Genomic DNA, 23,449 nt, shown 5'->3' with positions numbered 1-23,449 from the left:
GTTGTGTGTAAATGATATAGGTGGCCCAGTTTGAGTCCTCTAATATTTGAATTTATGGGAACTGATTAAGTGTACCATAAGGTTTCATATCTGTGGAATTCTGGGGTCTGTTTCATAAAACTTGTTATCAGTGACAACTGCCACATTTCTCTGACAAATTTGCTCTCAGCCAATCAGATGCAAGGATTTCAGTAGCTTGTCACATCTATGACAACTTGTCACTGATGACAAGTTTTATGAAACGGGGCCCTGATCATCTTTTTATAAGGCTTACCATGGTGCAATGTGTGTACTACATGCATACCTGCCTAGTTGTTACACTTGGTCAAAGTTTGGTCCAAGCTGTTTAATTGCATCAACCAAGAATGATGATGGAAGGCCTGTTTTCATTCTCTTCCTTTTTTTGTTCTTGTTTTTGTATGTGTCTTTGAATAAACTTGAAACTTGAAACTTGACTTGATCTATTGATTGTATGAGATGAGAATAGATATAACTTTGTAAAAGTCACCTTGTCCTTCATGTTTTCATTTTAATTTCACTTGAACAAGAATATTATACAGCAACAAAGTGTACATTTTGATTTAAGGTAACTTGCTACTTACATGTGTGGATGAAACATGAACTGTTATGCAATAATATTTCCACACAATAACTGCATATTCAAAATTGAGTTGTTGTTGCTTTTTTTTTTTTTTGCCAGTGCTTTTATATCTAGCTGGGGATCTATTGCTGTATGTTTCTTAAGATGACATATCCTGAGAACTATTGATGAAAGACATGAAGAAATTCCCCCTTACAGTTGACCTTGCTTCATCAAAAAAGGATTATAATTGATGTGTGCATTAATAATGACACATCTTTCACTCCAGCCATGGTGCCAGTGAATGAAAGGGTGGTATTCCCTCATGTAGAGTCTACTAAAGGCTTCTGCTGGATGCTTTGCAAGACATTTCATGTTGTTAACTCAAATCAGACAAAAACACAAATATTATTAGTTCTGTTATGTCACATTTCTATTTCCTTTTGTCTTTATGTGTGTTGTGTGTGTAATCCACAGTAAGCCCAGTCTAGTTCGTCTCGGTGAAACTCACACCAGTACATGCAAGGACAAGCGAGAGACAGTGTTCCAAACAGGTGGGTGGCAGTAATCTCTTAAAAAAAAAAAAAAACAATTCTTGATTTGATGCAAGTTTTCAGATACACCATGCAGTTCAACTGACATGAGTATTCAGAATACTGGAGGAGCTTACAGAGTCATTGTCTATGAAATATTCAAGAAAAAAACAACAATGCTCTGTTCAATACTTCATCTTCATACTTAAATACTTAAACTGTTACTCATATTCATGGCACACTAACTATTTTGATGTTGTTGTTGTTGTTGTTGGGGCCAAACCTTATTTTTGAATTAGGAATTGACTTACGATTGAAGAGATGCTACTATAGTTTAAAGGGACAAACCTTTAAACTGACCTATAATAGCTGCCTAGTTATACACAGTGCAAATCAGTGGATACCATTTTTACATTGACATATTCAAAAATTGATCAGGGAAATCATTTATCCAGAACTTCACAGGCGTCATCATTGCTTCCAAAGGCATGAAAAAGAAACGGATCTCTGGATCCTTTTTCCTGCAGAGGATAATGCAGTGAAAAATAAAACACGCCTGCAGTAATTGTATTGAGGGGATGAGGGTGAACAAACAAACTTTGTTATGACGCTTTCTGGTTGAGAATGAGAAGAGGTTCCAAAAAATATTCTCAGTCGAAAGAATACTGTCTGGAAAAGTACAGTCTGAAAAAGTAGTCAGATCCATGTTGTAACAACCAACAGTTTAAAGGGCAACAAAGCCGTCTATCACCTTGCTGATGACTTCCCCCACCCCTTCCCCTCCCCCCATACAGAGTTACGATTACCGCCCCTCCCACACCAGCTGCGCAAGAAGATGGAGGCAGATGGTTTGTACAGCTTCACCAGCAAGATAGACTTCCCTCTGAAGACCTATGTGCTGAACCCGTTCCCGTCGCCCATCGACCTGTACGACCAGCTACACCAACCCATTCTCCTCACGCTGCGGTCCTCCCAGAAGTACTTTGTTCCCGGCCAATCAGTGGTGCCATCAGAAAACTACAGATGATTTTGAGACGTGGACGAGATAGAAGAAGAAACGCTTGATGGCGTCAGTCATTGCTGCTGATTTGTCCGTGACATCTCTGCTTGTGGCACCCATTCAATGAGCGCTTACTATGAACATTATGAGAGTATCTATTTAGCTTTATTGTACGTATCAAATAGGTTGTAATATATTCAACTCCCTCGCAATGTAGGGGTCATTTGATGATCAATCATTTATATTATGGATCAAATTTTCAAAGTGACAACTGCCAAATGATGTGGAGTCAATTTTTGGTAATTCCAGAGCTGTCAGAAAAAATATATATATGAGATACTGCGGATATGTATATTGCAACCTTTTCTGAAAGGTTTGATGCTAATCAAATGATGTACGTACATGTGGTCTCAATAATTCAAGTGTGAGCATTGTCACAAAATTAATAATTCAGTAGATCAAATTTCCATGCCACTAAATACAGCAATCTTCAGAAGAGACAAAGTGATGGGGAAGAAATGCTTGAAGGAAAGTATATATGCAAGATATGAGTATACTGGAATATTTAGTGACAGTGTTATGTTTGCATCTGAAGGGGTTGTTTGCTTGTTTATTTTTGTTGTTGCAGTTTTCTTGGTTCTCTGACGAATGGCCTGACTCTTGCCTCTAATGTGTAGAGGTCTCACAGTCCATTAATATTCTGACCATTAACACTCCATTTGACATACTGTAGTAGTCATAGCAAATCTTCCCACAAGGACGTCTGTGGTTTGTGAAGGGGAAAAAAACAGAAGTGTATGGCCTTTGTTTGACAAAAAAGGGGGGCATGACAAAATGCATTGTCCCATGCATGGACTTCTGTAGGTGTGTATGAATTGCATTCCTCTCATCTTCATAATTTTTATGCCTCCGCCCGAAAGGTGCCGGAGGCATTATGTTTTCGGGTTGTTCGTCCGTCCGTATGTCCGTATATGTATGTCCTCATTTGTTTACGCGATAACTTGAGTAATATTGAGTGGAATTTTACCAAACTTTGTCCAGGTGTAAAGTATGATAGGGCAATTACTTGTGTAGATTTTGGGTGAAATCGGCTGAGGTCAAAGATCAAAGGTCAAGGTCAAGTCATGAAATTGTATCCGTTTACGCGATAACTCAAGACTGGATGAAGCAAAGTTTATCAAACTTTGTCCAAAGATGACATATGATGGGGCAATCAATTGATTAGTTTTGTTGTGAAATCGGTCAAAGGTCAAAAGTCAAGGTCAAATCCTAAAATATATCTGTTTATGCAATAATTCAAGACTGGATGAAGCAAATTTCACCAAACTTGGTCCAAGGATAATATTTGATGGGGCAGTTAATTAATTTGTTTTTGAATGAAATAGGCAAGAGGTCAAAGGTCAAGGTCAAATGTTTAACATCTTACTTTTTTCACCATATCTATGCAATTCCTGAAGGTATTTTCTTGAAACTTAGTGTAAACATGTACTACCAAATAAAGATTCTCCAGAGAAAGTTTCAGGTCATGAGGTCAAAGGTCAATAGGTCAAAGGTCAGGTGAAAAAATTAAAATTTCACTTTTTTCTCCATATCTCGCAAATGGTTCAAGGTATTGTCATGGAACTTGGTACATATACATGTACTGACTAGCAGGGATTATTGAGGGAATTTAGGGGTCATGGGTCAAAGGTCAAGGTCAACCCCTCAAAATTTCACTATTTCCCTATGAGAACCATGCATTATGGCAGAGGCATATCGGTCACCATAGCGACATTTCTAGTTTTTTGACACTTTGTGTCCTCCAAACCATGCTAAAAGTTACACTTACTGCACAATCAACCACTGAGAACCAATTGAAGACCTTTATTTTGACAGAAAACTACTACTGTGCTTTTGCACTAAATTTCTGCAGTGATTTTGAATATGAGATTTTTTTTTATATAATATATCTTATATAAGAGTTGTAAAAGCAACATGATTTTTTCCTTTGTTATGACTACAAGAACAAGAAGAATACATCTGAAATATTGGGAAATACAGCATTCCTAGGTTTTGCACCAATAATTTCAAAATATATATTCCTTGAGCATGAAACACATGACATTATTTGACATCAGTGATCTTTTTGCAGTGATTATATTATGTGGATACCAAAGCATTCTGTCAGAAAAATGTTGTGTTTACATTCCTGACATAATTATTGTTAATTAAAGGGAAACCTAATCACAGGTCAGAAGATATTGTGCGATGCTATGTATGTGTTTAGCAGCAGAAATGTCAGTATGCAATGAAATAATAATCAGCATTTTCCTCATGATAGTTGTAAATACAATATGCACTCACCCCCACGAATGACCACTAACAAATGCCAGCCAAAGATTTCTTCCATGCAAGTTATAGAACAGCTTGACTTTCATTTGGTAACTAGAAAATTCACCATGTCGCTCATGCATCAAGTTCTCTCCAGTATGTGTTTCTGCCAATATCACTGCATGGAAGTGTGACATAAGATATTTGTGCAACTTTCAGCCATGCTATGCTCAGAGTTTGTTTGTGTCGTATTGTGTCTTATTTTGATGCGCATTTATGTAACTTCATATCACATATTTATGATTCTGCCCTCGCCATGCAGCATCGTTACCCAGTATTCATTTATGTCCGCCCAGAAAGCATGTCAGCCTGTACTGTGTTTGGGGGTTTGTGTCCTGCCAACAGCCTGTTGATTCCAAGGTCTTTCTCTCTCGATAGTCTCAGAAATTCATATTCTGTGTTGTCAAAAATGAGCAGTTTCTTATGTAGTATGCACTTCACTTTTTATCTGTCAAGTGATGTCTAGTAAAAGCAGTATCATCATTCATTTTTACCATGCAATGTTACAGCATAGGAGATTCTAGGTGCATTCCTGCAAAAAAACATCTTCCCTTGTCCAGAGTAAGAGAATTTAAAAGTTCTAAGAAAAAGGATAATTTTTATTCAAAGTCAATGAAGACCTACTCTTATCTTGAAAGCATTGAGTAAACAAGCTGTCCATGACTAATCTTGATGCCACATGAACTGTAACACAAGATCATCATTTGGAGGGAAATTAATCAAACTTGATAGGAGGTTGAATGTGCAGCAGAAAGTACATGTATTCATTGGAACCCAAAGTATCAGTAACATACCAATTGCCTTGCTCTGCTCTTGTTTGAGATGTACTTAGTGCTCCCTCCTGCCTTAAAGAATTCTTTTTTCAAGTATGATTATCATTCATTTTTACTTTGTTCGTTTTGGCGGAATATTCTTTTCGTTCTTTTATTGTTGTTTACTTGTTTGTTTTGGTCACAAGAGTAACTCATTCCAACTACAGTCCTGCAATGTGACATGTAGGGGCATTCTGGTCCATTGCTTCATATTGGTAAATTGTGCATTTGGTGTTTTGATGATAATATATACATGATGGTGGTGGTAGTGGTGGTGATGATGATGATGATGGTGGTGGTGATAGTGATGATGGTGATCATGATAGTGGTGGTGTTTATGATGATCTGTGATGGTGCATGATGATGATCTTGGTGACGATCGTGATAGTGTTGATGCTGATGGTGATGGTGATGATGATGATGATGATAGTAATGATGATGATGATGATGGTGATCATGATGATTATGATAATTGTGATCAATGATGAAGCATCTTTGGTGTCAAACTTCTATCCGTTGCTGCACAAAAGTATTATGAGCTGATGCAACTTGTACCTGTATAAAATGTATTAAATAAAATATACCTTTTGGCCTTTGCTACTAAAGTGGCCTTTTGAAAATCTACCCGTCCATTCTATGATCCACCCCATATCCGTCCAATGGAAGAAATCCACCTTTATCTGTACTCATATTTTGTATCAGACTTTGCTATGTGTATATATTGTTGTACAGTATTAAAAAATGCCTCCAGTATATTATGAATAACAATGTGTGAAGTCTGATTGTATATACTTTGCAAGCAGGTTTTCATATATATCCATAGGCTGAGTGTTGTAAAGTGTATGTTCTGAAGGACCTGGTGTACTGTCCAGAGAAACGGTGCGATATATGGTTTTTATATATTGGGAGTGCTTTACTTTGGCTTGGTTGTACGTCATTACCTTGAGATGAACAGGTTTGATTGGGATAACGAAGCTTGACATGGAAATCGGGATCAGTTTTTAAAATCTTTCTGTTTCAAAGAATTTTCAGTCATTGCAACTGTCATCTAGATTTATAAAGCTTCTTCATGCTGTGCTTTGTAAAGTTACCATAAACATTGCCCTTGTTATTTCCAAAGAATTCTCTATTTACAACCCTTATATATATATATATATATATATATATATGAAGAGTTTGTTTGCAGAAACCGATAAGTCCATATTTGTCAAATGGAGATATTTGCGATTAAAGGTCAAGAAAAATAAAGAAAATAATAAGAAAATATTTGCTTCTTTTGACCATAACTTCAAAAATGTACCTTTATATGTAGTGACCAGTATATCATTCAAAAGGTATTATTTTGTACTTTATGACAGCGACTGTACTTCAAAATCTTCAAAAATGGACTTATCGGTTTTTGCAAACAAACTCTTCATACATATATATATATATATATATATATATATATATATATATATATATATATATATATATATATATATATATATCCATATATCCATATATCCATATATTTAATGTCCATTTTTCTTATCACTGGGGTTGGAATGGGCATTTCCTTAATGGCTCTCTTCATGATATCCAGTCTGTCAGGTTGATATGGGTGATTTTAGTCGCCTTTTGTCTTCTTTGATGGTTTCTTCCCATGTCTTCTGGGGTCTCCCATGTGGGTTTCTCCCAGCAACTGGGAAAGTGTAATACAGTAGATTATGCCAGGATCAAGCAAGCAAGCAAGCTAAATAAGGTATCTAATTAAAGAAACTGTTTATCCAAGTATATGTGTTTGTAATTTGCAGTACATCACTGCTTTTGAAATATAGGGCCTTATATTTGTACACTAGCACTCCCATATTTATTCCAGAAAATAAAGACCAAAGACAAAGAATTTGAACCGCAAGTGACAAACTTGATGATCTTCAAAAAGATTTTAATGTCCTTATTCTCCTCATCAGTAAAGTGCATGGGGGGGGGGGGGGGAGTAATGTTGTATGGTGTACATAGGACCCTACTATATTACAATGGTTTAAACATGGAAATGTTGATAATATGCTTAATTGTTGATGCTGTCCCAAGATGAATAAATAAGATAAAGATTTGACATTTCTTATGTGACATAAATTATCTTTGTAGAATTCTACTCAAAATGAGTGAATGTACACTTCCTTCCAGTCACATTACATGAAAGATTTTGAGAAATAAATTATACGTGAGAATGACACAAATGGTGAGTAGACTTACACCTGCTCTTTTTTTGACAACACCATATGATCAGAGTAGAGAAATATATAAAGGCAATTAAACCAGGAACCACCAGGAAGTTATCACGCTTGATGATTAAAGATTCTAAATTTGAATGTGAATTCAGAAACTTGAAACCCACAGTGTCTGCTCAGTCACTGCTGGATGAGAAGACTACTACAGCTGATGATGTCACATGCATACAAAAGTATAAGGAAAATATCAAGAGAATTTCACAAAATGTTACTTTTTGAAAAAAAAACGCACATATCCTTGACTTGTCACTGACGTATGTGAAGGGTAATATCATTCCCCTGCTTTCTGTAAGAGGGAAGTCGAGCATTTTCTTATTATGCGAGAAAAGTGAAAATATGTTGAATTTTCTTTATATTTTCTTTATATCGTTGTACGCATGTGACATCAACTGTAGTAGTCTTCTCATCCAGCGGTGACTGAGCAGAAACTTCAAAAATTCATAACTTTTCAATGGATTCTCCGATTTTCCTTAAACTCTCATTGATGTATTCTATATTGCTGCATTCACTCAATCCACATGTCTATGAAGGTGAACTTGTCCTTTAATCACATCATTACAAATAAAGCATAACTATTGAGCTCATGGTTATTATATTTCTTATACTTGTCATTGGCTGAGTCTTTTCTACCTACCAGGTAGGCCCCATGTTAGTCTAGTTGTTATACTTGTAGCAGCACAATGAGTCATGCTTTCATTTTCTCACTCTACTAAGAATTGTTTTTGTCCACTAGTTCGCTGACCATATCCGCTCATGGTCACTCTACAACGTAATTTAACATAAGCACAATTTTTATCACGAACACTCGTATATCATCTGTCACATTCCTCGCGAACAACGTAACTTCAACTCCGGTCACTCCTCCGGTCACCATGGCAACGAGAGATGGACATCCTTTCTAACCAATCTCCTTCTTTTCTTATCTCCACTGCTCGAAGAAGTTTCGCACACATGTTACAACTCTTCATTCACAAAATTCAACTTCTCACTCTCGCTACACTACTTGACCAGCTTTCGACGTGAAAGCACAGAAATGTCAAGTTGCAAACTCGCCAAACTTTTTCATCAAACTTCGGACTCGCGAACTTCTCTCTCTCTCAATCTGTCTATCTCTTTCCGTCTACAAGTTCACTGTCTCGTGGAGCATATTCAACACTGCTATTTCACCAATGTGCTACTTCAGGAAATCATATTGTGTGTCGCGTTATGTTCTTATACATGTGCTAAATGGGAAAGTGCAATAACTGAACTTTCATTTATTGGAGGACCATTTCCTGCAACATCGACTCCAGGCGCAGCTCGGCAGTGCGGGATATATTGTGTGTTGTATAGAAACAACGAATGGCGAGTAGGAAGATATGAAGAGTTTGTTTGCAAAAACCGATGTCCATTTTTGAAGATTTTGAAGTGCGGTCTCTGTCATAAAGTACAAGATAATACCTTTTAAATGATATATTGGTCACTACATATAAAGGTATATTTTTGAAGTTATGGTCAAAAGAAGCAAAAATTTTCTTATTATTCTCTTTATTTTTCTTGACTTTTAATCGCAAATATCTCCATTTGACAAATATGGACTTATCGGTTTTTGCAAACAAACGCTTCATATATTCTCTAAAATCCCTTAAATTCATACTCTTTACTCTGATTGTTTTACGCTACAGTCTCATAGTCTCAACAAGTCTTCTGCTGTTCATCAAACAGACCTGTCATACAGACAGGTCACTCGGATCCTGATTTGTATTTCTTTTCTTTTTCTCTTCTTTTCTTCTTGTTCTTTTCTAATTCCTTTCTTTGAAGTGGGAAGAAAAGTTACAATACATAGAAACGAAAATGAAAGGCCAATCAATAGAGGGCGCCGTCTGAATGCACGTTATTCAATACTGTAGTAGTTGTACCCTTTTCGTAAAACATCGAATCAGAAGGAAATTACCCATGAGCCTCATTTGCGTAACTTTTGTACTGGCTTTTCTAAATGTTTGAGTCTTAAAGATAAAATATATTTATATTTCTGTTACATACACACAATTTCAATTAATAAAATAATATTAAAATTCTTTAATAATAATTCAATATGATTAAATTCATTTAAAAAGTAAACTATTATGAACTATACATATTATTTATGACTGTAACTGAGGAACATCAGAATCGGGTTCAGGTCACGTACTTACGTGCAATGAAATCGTGGTAAGCGAGCGCTAGAATCGCAGTGCATGCATGCAGTGCATTGTGTAAGTTAGCATTGGCAGTCTCGTCGGACGTTACGAAAATCATGGCTGCGGCTCTCAGGAAAACAGCGAGTCTCTTGCGGGTAAAATCGGGGCTTCTTAGTCCCAAGGCAAGTATTTTTTTTCCTGAAATTACGATCATGCATGCAAGTCAAGTCGATTGTCTAAGTTAATTTACTCTAAACCAGGACAGGAACTTAAAAAGCCATAGACCTATATCACTTCACTGTCTTCAGACATGTTCAGAGACCTAAAAAATGCCGGTAGATGTGTCATGTCCGGACACGGCAACTTGAGCTCATTTTGAGGCGATCATGGCTGATAATAGTATTATTATTTGTCTACATATGCTACTCTATGGTAGGAATGCAATGCCGGCCGGCGTTGCATTCCTTCAATGTAGATATCTACACTTCAGACTAACGTGAGAGGTTGATAGACCGGTCCACTACCACTATGCTATGGCTATGGGAATGGGGTCGGGCTAACTCGGCCCACGGGACATCTCGTCCCTCCCGTCGAAGGTGGACCGAGTTGTCCCACCCGTTGGTATCGATAGTGATCGTGAGCGCTTGTCTGTGACTGTGTTTGAGTTTATTTTGTCTTTATGATGTCTTTTCTAACCGTAAGTTTTATGGAATTGTGTTCAGTGGTTTCTTTAAAGAATATTTTCCAACTTTTGGGGGATACAAACTCAAACACAGACAAGCGCTCACGGTCACTATCGATACCAACAGGTGGGACAACTTGGCCCACCTTTGACGGGTGGGACGAGTTGTCCCGCGGGCCGAGTTAGCCCGGATCCAACACTATACAGTGGTCAGTGCAGTGTAACTAAACTTACAAGTTTCGCACCTCCTCGTCAAATGATTTAACGTCAAACAGGCACAAACTCGCCCGGCCCGAAGAACTAGTTTGTCAGCTCAGTTAATTTACCTAAAAATGTAAAATAATTGCATCTCTCTCCAAAAGTTGGATAGAAGTTATGTGTTAATGCTTTTATTAGTTTTACAAGTGTCAGAAAACCTTGATCGCTTGAAAAACTCTTCCTCTGCACACAAGTGAATTAACTGGAACAGTACAGCCGACATTCCTGTGTCTGTGATCATGGTGATATAAACTGGCGAGTTTGCAGCTACCGGTACAGATTTTTGAGGGCACTAGTGTACTTTCACCCCTCCCCGTCAAATGCTTTTTGAACATGCACAAACTCACCCTAGTTGATAGTTCTTCAGTAACCTAAAATAATTGCATCTGAGTCTCCAAAGTCGGATAGTATTTACGTTTAAACGCTTCAGTTTTACAAGTGTCGGAAAACCTTGATCGCTTGAAATACTGCTCTGCACACAAACACGTACAAGCAACTGGAAGTGGAATAGGATGAATATGTTCAGCCCATGCTGTAAGGGACGATCATTTTGATCTGAATGTAGTGATCACAACGCAGTGGCTATATGGTGTCTTTGAAAAGCTGAATTTGTTTTTCGATGCTCTTCAACCAAGTCTTGAAGATGCTCAACCACTTTTACAGAGTGGTTAAGTGTATGTGTCCCTTTATATCTTTCTCTTGGTTGTCTGTCTTTGATTATTTCAAAATTTTTTGTCATTTTCATGTATTCCTAGCTTTCCCTGTCCTTTCTGTCGTTATTGGCTGCCTCCTTAGCTGACTTTTCTCAATATCCTATTCAATCTCATTTTCTACCTATATCTGTTCTTTATTTCCTTCTCATGGCTGGCGGAACCGCCAAAGGAATACATAAGGTGCCATCACTTTGCCCCCCCCCACTTTTTTTACCCTGGAAGTGCATAAGTGGCACGAGAAATAAATAGATAGAGACCTTCAAGTGTGAGCATGGTCATGGAAAGCTTATGTTTTTGCGCTGAAGACCTTTTTTTTTTTTTTTTTTTTTTTTTTTTTTTTGCTTGTCAGCTGAAGAAACCCGGAAGTGGAATGAGAAAGATGAGCTGAAGACCTTTTTTTTTTTTCTTTTGTGCTTGTTAGCTCATGAAGCCCGGAAGTGGGCCCCTCCTCCCCCTCCCATTTTTGAAAATGCTCCGCTGACCCGGCCTGCTTCTGGTTACACCATGTATGCTTCCCTGCATCTATCTACCTTTGCCTTCTTTCCACTCCAGTATCTTTTTCAGGTTTCCTTCTGATGTATCTTCATATCCCTTTTTGTTTTTACCTGTAGAATTCTTTTTCTTTCTTTCCTACTCATCCTTGTTTTCATCCAGTTTTGATTCATCTCTCATTTTATCTTTCCATAATTGCTCTTTTTTAAACTTTTTTTCCTATTTTCTTTTTTAATTTTTGAAAATTATGAACATGAATGAAACTACACCTGTTCCAAATAGGCACCTGCTGCAAGCCTAGATAAGTGGTTGTGATGTGTGTGATCTTGTAAAACACTATTTGGTACACTTATTCAAGTCCATTCTCTTGTACCTTTCACATTTAGCGGCCAAGGCAAGGATTTTTTGCAAGACAGTGTAGTAAATGGTAGTACACTTCGCTTTACAAACTGTACCAAAACAGAAGCTTACATGATTTTCTTTGTGTATGTATCTGCCCTGGAGGATATCAATTTTACAAATGAATGGCCTAATCAACTATGGATACTTGCTAGTTGCTAGAGCAAAATAAATTTTGTATAAAATGAAATATTAGAATAAAAATATCCTCTCAAACTTCATCCTTGTCTATCTTACTTCCAGGCCCCGCTGAGTGGATTTTCACATATGTCAAGGACTAAAAGAGTGGTAAGTTGATATGTATCATTAGCATTTAGTAAAAGAGTATCACTACTAGTACTTTGCTTTAAATGATGAAATTGGCCCTATTTTTCATATTTTCATGTGTTATTAACTTTGCAGCCCAATAGTGAACCACCAAATTGTGAAAATTATAATCCTCCTGAAAATAACAGCTTTTACAGTGCCAGGGTCAATCCACGTCAAATCATCCAATTTTCAGAAAAGTTGTCACCCGACCCCCTCCGATTTTCTTTAAAATCGCACCAAATGTTCCCCAAAGTGTCTGACGGAAAATCCCAAAATATTTTGCCCCAAGGTCAATTGGTTGCTAAGATACAGCCTCACATAGCAACCGGTGCGCATTCCAAAAAATTAGTTAAAAGAAAATTAGGCATTTTTGATTGACTGTTTTAGCTTGGATATTTATGCAAAAGTGTTCATTATCTGGAAATTGAGAGAACTTTATAGTCTTTGCAAAAAAACTGACTGTGACACGAAATTGACTTTTCATTAACGTGCACGAGGTCACCGAAAATGGTGTTAAATGTTAATTTTGAAAATTTTAATGCATATTTAGAAGCTAATATCTTCCACATTTCATCACCTTAGGTTCTAAAATATTATGCTGTTGAAGGCTTTGACTTGCTCAGTAATTTTGAAAAAAATCGGCGCATTCATGATCACCGTTTTTACGGAGAGCGCCCTCAAAGTTGACAAAAATGAAAAATGTGCCAAATTCAAGGTCACGGATCACCCTTCGTCCCACCTAGGAATAGCATCAATTTTTGTATATCGATAGACATTTACCTATATTATCTTGGGTTACCAAAGAAATTTTGCTCCCGAAATGTTCAATGGCAAATTTACCCCACCGAAAATGGTCGTAAACGGCCAAATTCCCATGTAATATCACATATTGGGTTTAGAGGACATTTCAAATGTCCACGCTTTCAAGATGAAAAGTACTAGCCCTGTGATATTTGCAGTAGGGATAGTCTGTTGTACATATGTTAGTAATATATACCACAAAACACTTTTATTACATAATAATGACCTTGAAATTTAATCCAAAATTTGATGAAAAACAATAAATCGCTCCATTTTCCTCATTGCACTGAATGTAAATGTGTTTTGAAAGACTTTTCACAGAGCAATATTTCAAGAATTATCAAAGCTGACAGTCTACCATATTAGGGTGCTAAACTATTTCTGCTCATCTTTCAGATATAGTGTCAATTTGATCATGAACATTATATCTTTGACCTTGAAGTGCTTCTAAAAATAGCTGGAAATTTGTTAACTACAAATTACACACACAACAGATGTTTTATGGCATGATATACTTGTGATTCTTCCACAAACACAGAAGCTTTTTATGATGTAAATGTTATATACTGGAATTAATCTATACGTGTTTGCAAGATATGTTACAATTAATTACTCTGTTCTGACAATGACCCTCAATTTCACTCAAAAAAGGGGACGGTAATATTTTGTGATTTTGTGTGCATTTCCTATGGAAAACAGTGCTTTGTGGTGAAACTCATAAAAACTTGACCATTTTTACTATCTATCACTTTGATTGGTTAATTCTATTCTAGTTATGGTAGAAAAGTGAGCTGTGACAATTTCCAATAAAAAAAAACATGGTTATGCTGCAGAAAATAAAAAACAAAGAAATACATAAGAAATTCCAAAAACAAGAAAATACATAAGAATTGAAATGATTTTGAAAGTTTTCATTAGGTACAGAACAAATTCCCCGAAAAAGAAGACTCTCAGTCCTTTTAATGTGCATTTCACCGGCTAGAATAAGAATTTTTTAATGTTCATAATTATCAATTATCATTACGTACTTTAATACAGGTCTTTATGGAGAGGAATAGGCATTTCTCATGATTTTGAAGGTCATAAATTGAGGGTCATTGTCAGAACAAAGCAATTTATTGTAACATATCTTGCAAGCATGTATAGATTAATTCCAGTATATAACATTTACACTATAAAAAGCTTTTGTGTTTGTGGAAGAATCACAAGTATACCATGCCATAAAACACCTGCCGTGTGTGTACTTTGTAGTTTACAAATTTACAGCTATTTTCAGAAGTACTTCAAGGTCAAGGGTATAACATTCATGATCAAATTGACACAAAATCTGAAAGAAGAGCACAAATACTTTAGAACCTTAATATGGTAGGCTGTCAGCTTTCATAATTCTTGAAATATTGCTCTGTGAAAAGTCTTTCAAAACACATATCTATATGCAGTGCAATGAGGAAAATGGAGCGATTTATTGTTTTTTATCAAATTTTGGATTAAATTTCAAGGTCATTATTATGTGATAAAAGTGTTTTGTGGTATATATTACTAACATATGTATAACAGACTATCCCTACTGCAAATATCACAGGGCTAGTACTTTTCATCTTGAAAGCGTGGACATTTGAAATGTCCTCTAAACCCAATATGTGATATTACATGGGAATTTGGCCGTTTACGACCATTTTTGGTGGGGTAAATTTGCCATTGAACATTTCGGGAGCAAAATTTCTTTGGTAACCCAAGATAATATAGGTAAATGTCTATCAATATACAAAAATTGATGCTATTCCTAGGTGGGACGAAGGGTGATCCGTGACCTTGAATTTGGCACATTTTTCATTTTTGTCAACTTTGAGGGCGCTCTCCGTAAAAACGGTTATCATGAATGCGCCGATTTTTTTCAAAATTACTGAGCAAGTCAAAGCCTTCAACAGCATAATATTTTAGAACCTAAGGTGATGAAATGTGGAAGATATTAGCTTCTAAATATGCATTAAAATTCTCAAAATTAACATTTAACACCATTTTCGGTGACCACGTTAACGAAAAGTCAATTTCGCGTCACAGTCAGTTTTTCTTGCAAAGACTATAAAGTTCTCTCAATTTCCAGATAATGAACACTTTTGCATAAATATCCAAGCTAAAACAGTCAATCAAAAATGCCTAATTTTCTTTTAACTAATTTTTTGGAATGCGCACCGGTTGCTATGTGAGGCTGTATCTTAGCAACCAATTGACCTTGGGGCAAAATATTTTGGGATTTTCCGTTAGACACTTTGGGGAACATTTGGTGCGATTTTTAAGAAAATCGGAGGGGGTCGGGTGACAAGCACTGAATGATTTGACATGGATTGACCCAGCAATAACAATGCACTTATTGTCATACTTTAGGAAAAAAAATCTCAGTATGGCAATATACTTTTTGATGTGCATCAGTCTTATTTCCTATTACTAGTATTATTTTCTATCTACTATGTGTAATGTTCTTATCTATATGCTTGGAAATCAATTTTTATACTTAAGCATGACAAGGAATTATTGACTTGAATTGAATTGAATTTAATCGAATTGAATTGAACTGAACTGAACTGAACTGAACTGAATTCAGTTCAATTCATTTCAATTGAACTGAACTGAATTGAATTGAACTGGATGAATGAGTGTGACATTATGTTTTACATCTCCCTGACACCCTGTCAACCAGGCTCTTGCAACACTTGGCACACTAGCAGCAGGCAGTGCGGGTCTTGTGACCGCTCTTCACATGTCAGTCAATGCTGAGGAGATTGATCTACATCCACCTCATTTACACTGGCCCCACAATGGTATCTTCAGCACCTTTGACCATGCAAGGTAAAACAGTCAGGATGACACACTGGCATCAGTTTTCTTCAGCTGTAACTTTCATTTTCTGCACTGGTCATTTAATGTCAATCTATCCTTGATTAAATTTGTGGATAATAACTCCTTGGGATGATGTAACGCAAGAAGCATTTGAGGTATCCAAGTGTACCTTAGCATATGTGTGTATTAGTGGACAAAGCTGCACCTATCAACTTGTGGGTGTGCATGCTCAAGGTCAAAGGTCATAGGTCAAGTTCAGGGAATGGTTCAAAGAATGCTGTAATCACTCCACACATTTTGGTATAGTGCCATCAAACTTTCAAACATATCATTTCAATATTTTGCCAATCATGCGAAACTGTTGTCTCACATTGTCAAGATGTACTGTAGACCTATTATGAGAATAATGCAATATGGCAGAGGCATACCAGTTCCCATATCAATGTTTCTATCCTTTCTCTTCAAAGAAAATGATAATATGGCTGCATGTATTAATGGAAAGGAAGTTGAGTGCAATCTTTGTGATTTCATGTTTTTGTTATTTTTGTTTCCATTTTACTTCTTCAGTTTGAGACGAGGCTACCAGGTGTACAAGGAAGTGTGCTCAGCTTGCCACAGCATGCAATATCTGGCTTTCCGCAACCTTGTTGGTGTCACCCACACAGAGGCAGAGGCCAAGGCAATAGCTGAAGAGGTGAAGCAATGAAATACATTTCTTGGGTTTAATGCTTGATGCATTTTTGGCAACCTTAGCCATGTAAATTTTGTGGCTACTACAATTCTATTTTAGTGTGAGGAACTAGAAGAAATTCAAATCACAAGAGGTCCCGATAAGGCAGTGTAAGAAGTGTGGTCACTGGGTAGATATCATTTGTGAAGTTTGGAGTCAAAAGACTGCCAAGCATGGATATCTATGAGGATGTCCCTATTCATGTTTTACTTTTGCTTGGGCTTCCCTTCTCCCCTTCCCTTCTCTTTGATATATATATTCTTTTCTGAGTTAGTGCAAGGTTGGACACTTAAAACCCTTTTTTAATGTGTTATTTGCATCCTCTCCCGTGCAAAGTTTTCTTGTCCTCTGTGTAGCACACAATGAGTTCAAAGAAAGATGATAAAAGAAGACTTAAATGTTATGGGAATAAAGGATGGTAGGAAGAGAAAAACAAGTTTACATGAAAAGAAGAAAAAAAAAAGAAAGGTGTAAAAGGAGGAATTGCTTTATAGTGAAGTCCCCATGCAGTCTGGTACTGTAAAAGTGGAAATTTTGGCGGTGTTGAAATTTTCGCGCAACCAGACACTAGCGCGAAAATAAAAGCGCGTGAATGTTTTTGCTTGCCATATGCACCTGTACTTGGTGTCTTGATTCCGCGGAAATAAAAACATGCGAAACTCCTCTTACCCGGCCAAGCGCGAAAAATTAGTCACGCGAAAATTACCACTTTTACAGTAGTACACTTTCAAATGCAACTTGAAAAAGATGGGTATGAAGATAAGGAAAGAGCTTGAATTAGCGGAAGGTAAAATGTAGAAAATAGTATTGAATCTTGTTCCTTGTGATATTCTTTTTGATAGTACCAAATTGTGGATGGACCTGATGAAGAAGGAGAGATGTTTGAGAGACCAGGAAAGCTCTCCGACTACTTCCCCAAACCATACGCCAATGACGAGGCTGCCCGTGCCGCAAATGCTGGTATGTGCCACTGTTACAGCCTGTTGTGTGTGCTGGATTTACATCTTTAGAAATGATTTATCACAATGTCATAATTTCAGCTGTCAAGTCTATTTGTTTAGCCTGGTTGATTTCTGTGCAAAAAATTGTGAAATATACCTACTTCTGAATAGTGGATTTTAAAATCATAAGGTTTTATCATAGAGAGGAGTATTCATCTTACTCCTGGTTTATGATTCATCCAGTTATTAAATTGTTGAATCAAAGTATAGTCAAGGCTGAACCAGACCAAGTTAAATAAACCTAAGCGTGCCATCAGCAGATGTGGTCCAGTATTGTTCAATATGCATGGGATCCTAGAGCATACTGAAGATTTTTATTTTTATTTTTATTTTTTATTTTTTAAAAGATGAATCAGCAATTCTTTTCATTCATTCATTCATGGTGCTCAGGTCACTACAGTCAACAACAAAGTGGTTAAGCTTACTAAATTCTGATTGTTCTTTGTCATAATGAATCTTCTTCAATTACCATACTAGTTTTAAAGCAATGTCTGCAACATCCTTTGATGTTTACAGGTGCACTTCCGCCTGACATGAGCTACGTTTGCCTCGCTCGCCATGGCAATGAAGACTACATCTTTGCTCTCTTGACTGGCTACTGTGATCCACCTGCCGGTGTAGATATCAGGGAGGGGCTCTACTTCAATCCCTACTTCCCTGGCCAGGCCATCGGCATGGCCCCACCCATTTACAATGAAATCATTGAATATGAGGACGGTAAGTGATGAATTACTTACCGTAGCTCTGCGTAGTGCATTTGCACCTTCCCCAGGGCTGCACACTAACCCATTTTTTCTACTGGTCTGACCTGTCTGTCGGACCAGTAGGTGTCCAGCGTTTCCATTTTTACTGGTCAATTCCTGAAAAAAGTTACTGGTGCAACAGTGATTTTTACAGGTCAGGGACCGTTGGACCAGTGCCAGTGTCCGGCATTGCCTTCCCTTGTGTAGGGTGTTTGTCTGACTGTGTATCACTGAAATCATTTGCCCTTCTTTCCTTTAATGGGCTCTTGCTGATTTGAATAGAATTTAATCCTCCACAGTTCACAGAATACCCTTGGAAGGCATATATCATAAATTTATGAGTGGATCTTGAAGCAAAATTAGTGATTGGTCAGTAGAATGGGGTCAGAAGAAGAAACATAGAAAGCAAACCTCGTTTATGTACTGTCATCTGATAGCATTTTCTTTGTTTGATGTTTACGATGATATAACAAGATGTATGTATATGGAGATAGATGGTACAATGAACTCTTGTATTGAGGGATACTGAATGTATATCTTTGAAAAACAAAGCCGACTGCATTACAAATTGTCTTCACTCTTTGTGTGTGGTCTCCATAGGCACACCAGCAACAATGGGACAGATTGCTAAGGATGTGAGTACCTTCCTTCGCTGGGCCTCTGAACCAGAACATGACCAGCGCAAGAGAATGGGACTGAAGGTATGTGGTCACATATTCTCTGTAAGCTGTTGGATATTCTCCAGAATTTGGATTGCTTGTCTTTCACTCTCTCTCCCATTTTTTCCTTTTTTTTTTTTTTTTTTTAAATTGTGCTGATTTGGCACAGTTTGTGAAGAAGTGGCAAGGAGAATCATATCAGATTGATATGTCTGCATAATGTGAAACAGGTTTAGGGGAATGAAGAATACACATAATTTATGGGGTTTATGCATACACTATTTATGACTCAAGTGAGCATTATTTTCTCTTATAAGAAGTTTCAAGGATGTCCTGCATTGCAAGGATGTCACATCATAAGACTTTTCATATTAGTTACATTTTATTATGAATGATAGGAAGGTTTGACTCATGCACAAGGTATATTTTATGAATTGTAGAATGATAAGTATCAAGCTTACAGAGAAAATGCTGTAAGGTAAAGGCGAAATCGCTCTGCATTTTCTTATCTAACACCTGTAGAATATAATGGATCAAACTTTTGAAGAGAAGTTTGTGTGAATCTTTCTGTAGTATGATGCAGACCATTCAGGAATCATGATGATAAAAAGATGAAATCTAAGCTGTGTTTGAGCTGCAGTGTGAGAGAAAAAGAGAGATAATGTAGACTGACATGTAGGTACACTTCTAGTCATGTTTGCATCTGTTTTCTCTCTCTGAATACCTCCAGGCTCTCCTGATCCTCAGCTTGCTACTTGGCGTCTCCTACTACACCAAGAGACACAAGTGGTCCGTTCTCAAGTCAAGGAAGCTTGCATATCGCCCGCCGACAGCGTGATCGGTCTCTGGCTTTCATCCTTACATCATTCTTGAAAGTTGAAAGATCCTTCCAGTCTTTATAAAACATCCAAACCCAAAAACGAATCAGGAAGAGCAGACGGTACCGATACTCAACCTACCCCTCACCACGGAGCTTTTGAATGGAGAATGGGAACACCAAAAGCTCTCAGTATATTTATATATATATATCCATGGATAGGTGTGTGAACATCATTTTAAACAGCTACTTAACCAAATCTGGTCAAGCATGGTTTAGTGCAGAAAGATGTCGGTCTATAACATGAGCTATTCCTGCCAAGCATTTAAAGTTTGTGCCCTGTGCTGTAATAGTATATTTGTCTAAACACACGATATTGACCTTCAAATAGGCTCACTCGCAGACTCTGTTGTTAACATTGCATTAACACTTTGATGGATAGAGAATTGAGCAATATGCAAGGGAGAAGACTGTGATTAGGGTTATTTGACCCTTTTTATGGAGTAAATTCTGCAATAGAATATTCCTCTGAACTTTATGTATCTCTGAGTGAGTGTAATTCAGGCATCATTGAATATCTGTAAATACTGATGTATGCATCTAACATAGAAGTAGGAATAACTGACTTTGATTATGAAATAAATGACACTCACCCCATGCAGTAAATTAAAGCTTAACATTTTGTTGGAAGGTGAAATGTTTGCTGATATCGTGCTAGAAGAGGTAAATGGATGACAAATGCATTGTGTTATTGTTCTGTCAATGGAAAACATATCTGTTGATGACAAAATCAATTTCTTGCACACAGTTTGATGCAGGGATTTCCGACTTACCAGCATTTTTACCCCCCTGAAACACAGTTGCATTGTACATAAAATGAATTTATTTAAATCATCCAGATACCTCTATCCTATAGATTTGCACATCTTTTTACAATTGATGTTGGGATCACATATTCCTTGTTCTGTTAAAGAGTGGAAGTTGAATTGAAGGAGTGAAGTGTTCCACGTCAAGTGGAAACTTGGGCAGGAGTTGTTTTTCCTGTCGTGGACTTGCTAGTATAATAAATGAGTATGTTCATTGACATATTTGTACGAAATCTGGCCTTTCATTTGACTGTATTTTTGTCTTATCATTTTTCCTTCAGTTTCCTATTATTTGTACATGTACTTGAGTTGTTGCTGAATTTGAAAGCTTTCCTATTTGTAGCCAAAATTTTTTGCAGTTATGATACATGCATTTTTGCATTACTTGAATAGCCATTGTTTAATGTAAGCACATCCCCTGAGCATGTCTTCTTCGGTGACACGACATTTGCTCCTGCAACAATTGCTCCGGTCTTATTTTCTCCTAGGACTTAGGGATAGGATTAGGGTTGTGATAGGGTTTTAGATTTAGTTTCATGTGAGGATTAGGATTAGGGTTAGGGTTATGTTTGTGGGTAGAATTTATGTTTGGCGTAGCATGCAGATTGTATTTCATGGAAGCAAGTTTCTCAGGAGCAAATGTCACGGAACCGTCTTCTTCATGAGAAAAAGAGAGAGAAAAGGGGGCGGGGCGGCGGAGGAGATGGACAGAGGAAAAAATAGTAGTATTCTTTGTACAGTACTTGTACTTTCTACCCTTCTCTGGCTGTTGAAGGCTTCCAATGCCTTAGCATTTAGCAATACATTTTGGTGACAAGTGCCACTACAATATATTAATATTTAAGTTGGGACTCTGCATCTGTTCTGCAATTTTCAAAATGCAGGGATGTCTTGCAGTTTGTATGATCATATACTGCATTCCCTAGTACTGTATAAGCTGTTATATTGGCGTAAAGATATTTTCATGAATGGGGAGGTCACAGGTATTTTTACGAGATACATTGTTTTTGCGAACTGGCACGGAGGCTATAATAAGTTCATTATTACCCTAGAGCATGGCATCATTTTCTCGTGTTGTTGGATTCGCAGTCCAACAGTGATTCGCGAACTATGTGAATATTAAACCCTCTCAAAAATAATGGCTTGTACAGTACACACCCCCATGAAAGTTAGATACACATTGTACTAGTTGCTCGGAATGGAAATAAAGGCTCTGACTCTAGATATCCAGCTTATTCCAAAGGAGAGACTCCTTCACCATAACAAAAATTGAACTTAACTAGACAAAACTAGTTACTCCTTGCCCTTTCCGTGGTCAGCGATTTTCATAAGTGGGGGGGGGTTGGGCACTTCCAGGTTTCATGAGCTAACAAGCAAAAAAAAAGGTCTGCAGTGCAAAACCCAAGGCCTTACCGAGCTCACCGGTTTCATTCAATTTTATTTTCTAGTGCCACTTCAGGGGTCAAAAAGGTGAGGGCCAAAGTGGTGACAGTACACCCTATGTATTCCTATGTACAGGTGCAAAAGAAAGTGGGGGGGGGGGGGGGGGGTCTGAGCCTCCCCAGTCCCACCGGCCCTGCTTTCCAAATGTAAATTTTGAACTCTTGATCAGCTGCACTATCAACATGAACAAAAGGGCAAACCCATTTTATTTTGATTTTCTGACTGCATGTTGTGTTCTGAATTCACCTTTGTATACCTTACAAATTGTAGGTATCATGTACCTAAATGTAATACAGTGTACCAGGTTTTTGTTTACAGCTCGGCTGATTCCTCAAATATGCATGCAGGAGAAGTCAGAATGCAATTGATTCACTCTTGGGCAATTTAATTCACAAGTTTGTGGTAGATTGACAAGTTGGACACATCACATAAACATCAACACAGTCTTAGAAATTATGTTGCCCCACACATAATACTTATTTCAGTGTGATTCACATGAAGAATAATCAAAGAAGTGAACAGACTTCATTGTCGCACCTTGGTGGAAATAAAGATATTGTAATTTATATAGGTAGCTTCATCAAAAGTTCACTTTTTGTTGCTGTTTTTTTTTCATAAGGAGATTTTATTCAAACAAAAATATTCAAACACAAATAAAAGCCATTCCACATGATATAGCACAAAACATACAAGATGACTTATGATCACAAATGCTTTAGATATGAATTAGATTCCAGCTGATAAATGGGATGAAAAAAAAAAAACCTTCAGGTTTTTCCTGACATATATTCATCCATCTTTTTTGTGTGATTTTGTAATGGACAAATTGAGAAAGAGTGTAATTTTGTTGTTCTGGCAGAAAATATGAAATATTTTGCTTACAAAAAAAAAAAAGATAATGTGGCATTTCTTATTTTCCATGGAGCCATATAAATAAATTATAAACATACTTTTATTAATTTTAATCATAT

At 37.0% G+C, this 23,449-nt stretch overlaps 2 protein-coding genes across 2 annotated transcripts in view; both read left to right on the top strand.

The window, feature by feature from the left end:
* The window catches only part of LOC140232618 (uncharacterized), a 47,438-nt gene extending 44,507 nt beyond the window's left edge, over positions 1-2,931 (top strand). Inside the window, exons 27-28 of the mRNA XM_072312716.1 lie at positions 1,058-1,134; positions 1,908-2,931. Of these exons, the coding sequence (XP_072168817.1) occupies positions 1,058-1,134; positions 1,908-2,140 (310 nt within the window). The 3' untranslated portion in view covers positions 2,141-2,931. The remainder of the gene's footprint in view (positions 1-1,057; positions 1,135-1,907) is intronic.
* A 6,874-nt stretch (positions 2,932-9,805) lies between these two features.
* LOC140232520 (cytochrome c1, heme protein, mitochondrial-like) lies at positions 9,806-21,253 on the top strand. The gene is made up of 8 exons (XM_072312616.1): positions 9,806-9,909; positions 12,515-12,559; positions 16,080-16,228; positions 16,787-16,913; positions 17,792-17,909; positions 18,467-18,667; positions 19,294-19,394; positions 20,083-21,253. The coding sequence occupies exons 1-8, from the start codon at positions 9,844-9,846 to the stop codon at positions 20,188-20,190; spliced, it is 915 nt and encodes a 304-aa protein (XP_072168717.1). The 5' UTR covers positions 9,806-9,843; the 3' UTR covers positions 20,191-21,253.
* Positions 21,254-23,449: the final 2,196 nt, after the last annotated feature.

This window comes from Diadema setosum, chromosome 9, assembly GCF_964275005.1.
Source record: "Diadema setosum chromosome 9, eeDiaSeto1, whole genome shotgun sequence".
NCBI lineage: Eukaryota > Metazoa > Echinodermata > Echinoidea > Diadematoida > Diadematidae > Diadema > Diadema setosum.
This window is presented reverse-complemented; position numbering and strand designations above follow the sequence as displayed.

Coding starts and splice junctions, on each gene's coding strand:
- LOC140232520 (XM_072312616.1), top strand. CDS start 9,844: ATGGCTGCGGCTCTCAGGAAAACAGCGAGTCTCTTGCGGGTAAAATCG. Junction 17,910..18,466: donor TGCCCGTGCCGCAAATGCTG/GTATGTGCCACT, acceptor TGATGTTTACAG/GTGCACTTCCGCCTGACATG. Junction 18,668..19,293: donor AATCATTGAATATGAGGACG/GTAAGTGATGAA, acceptor TGGTCTCCATAG/GCACACCAGCAACAATGGGA.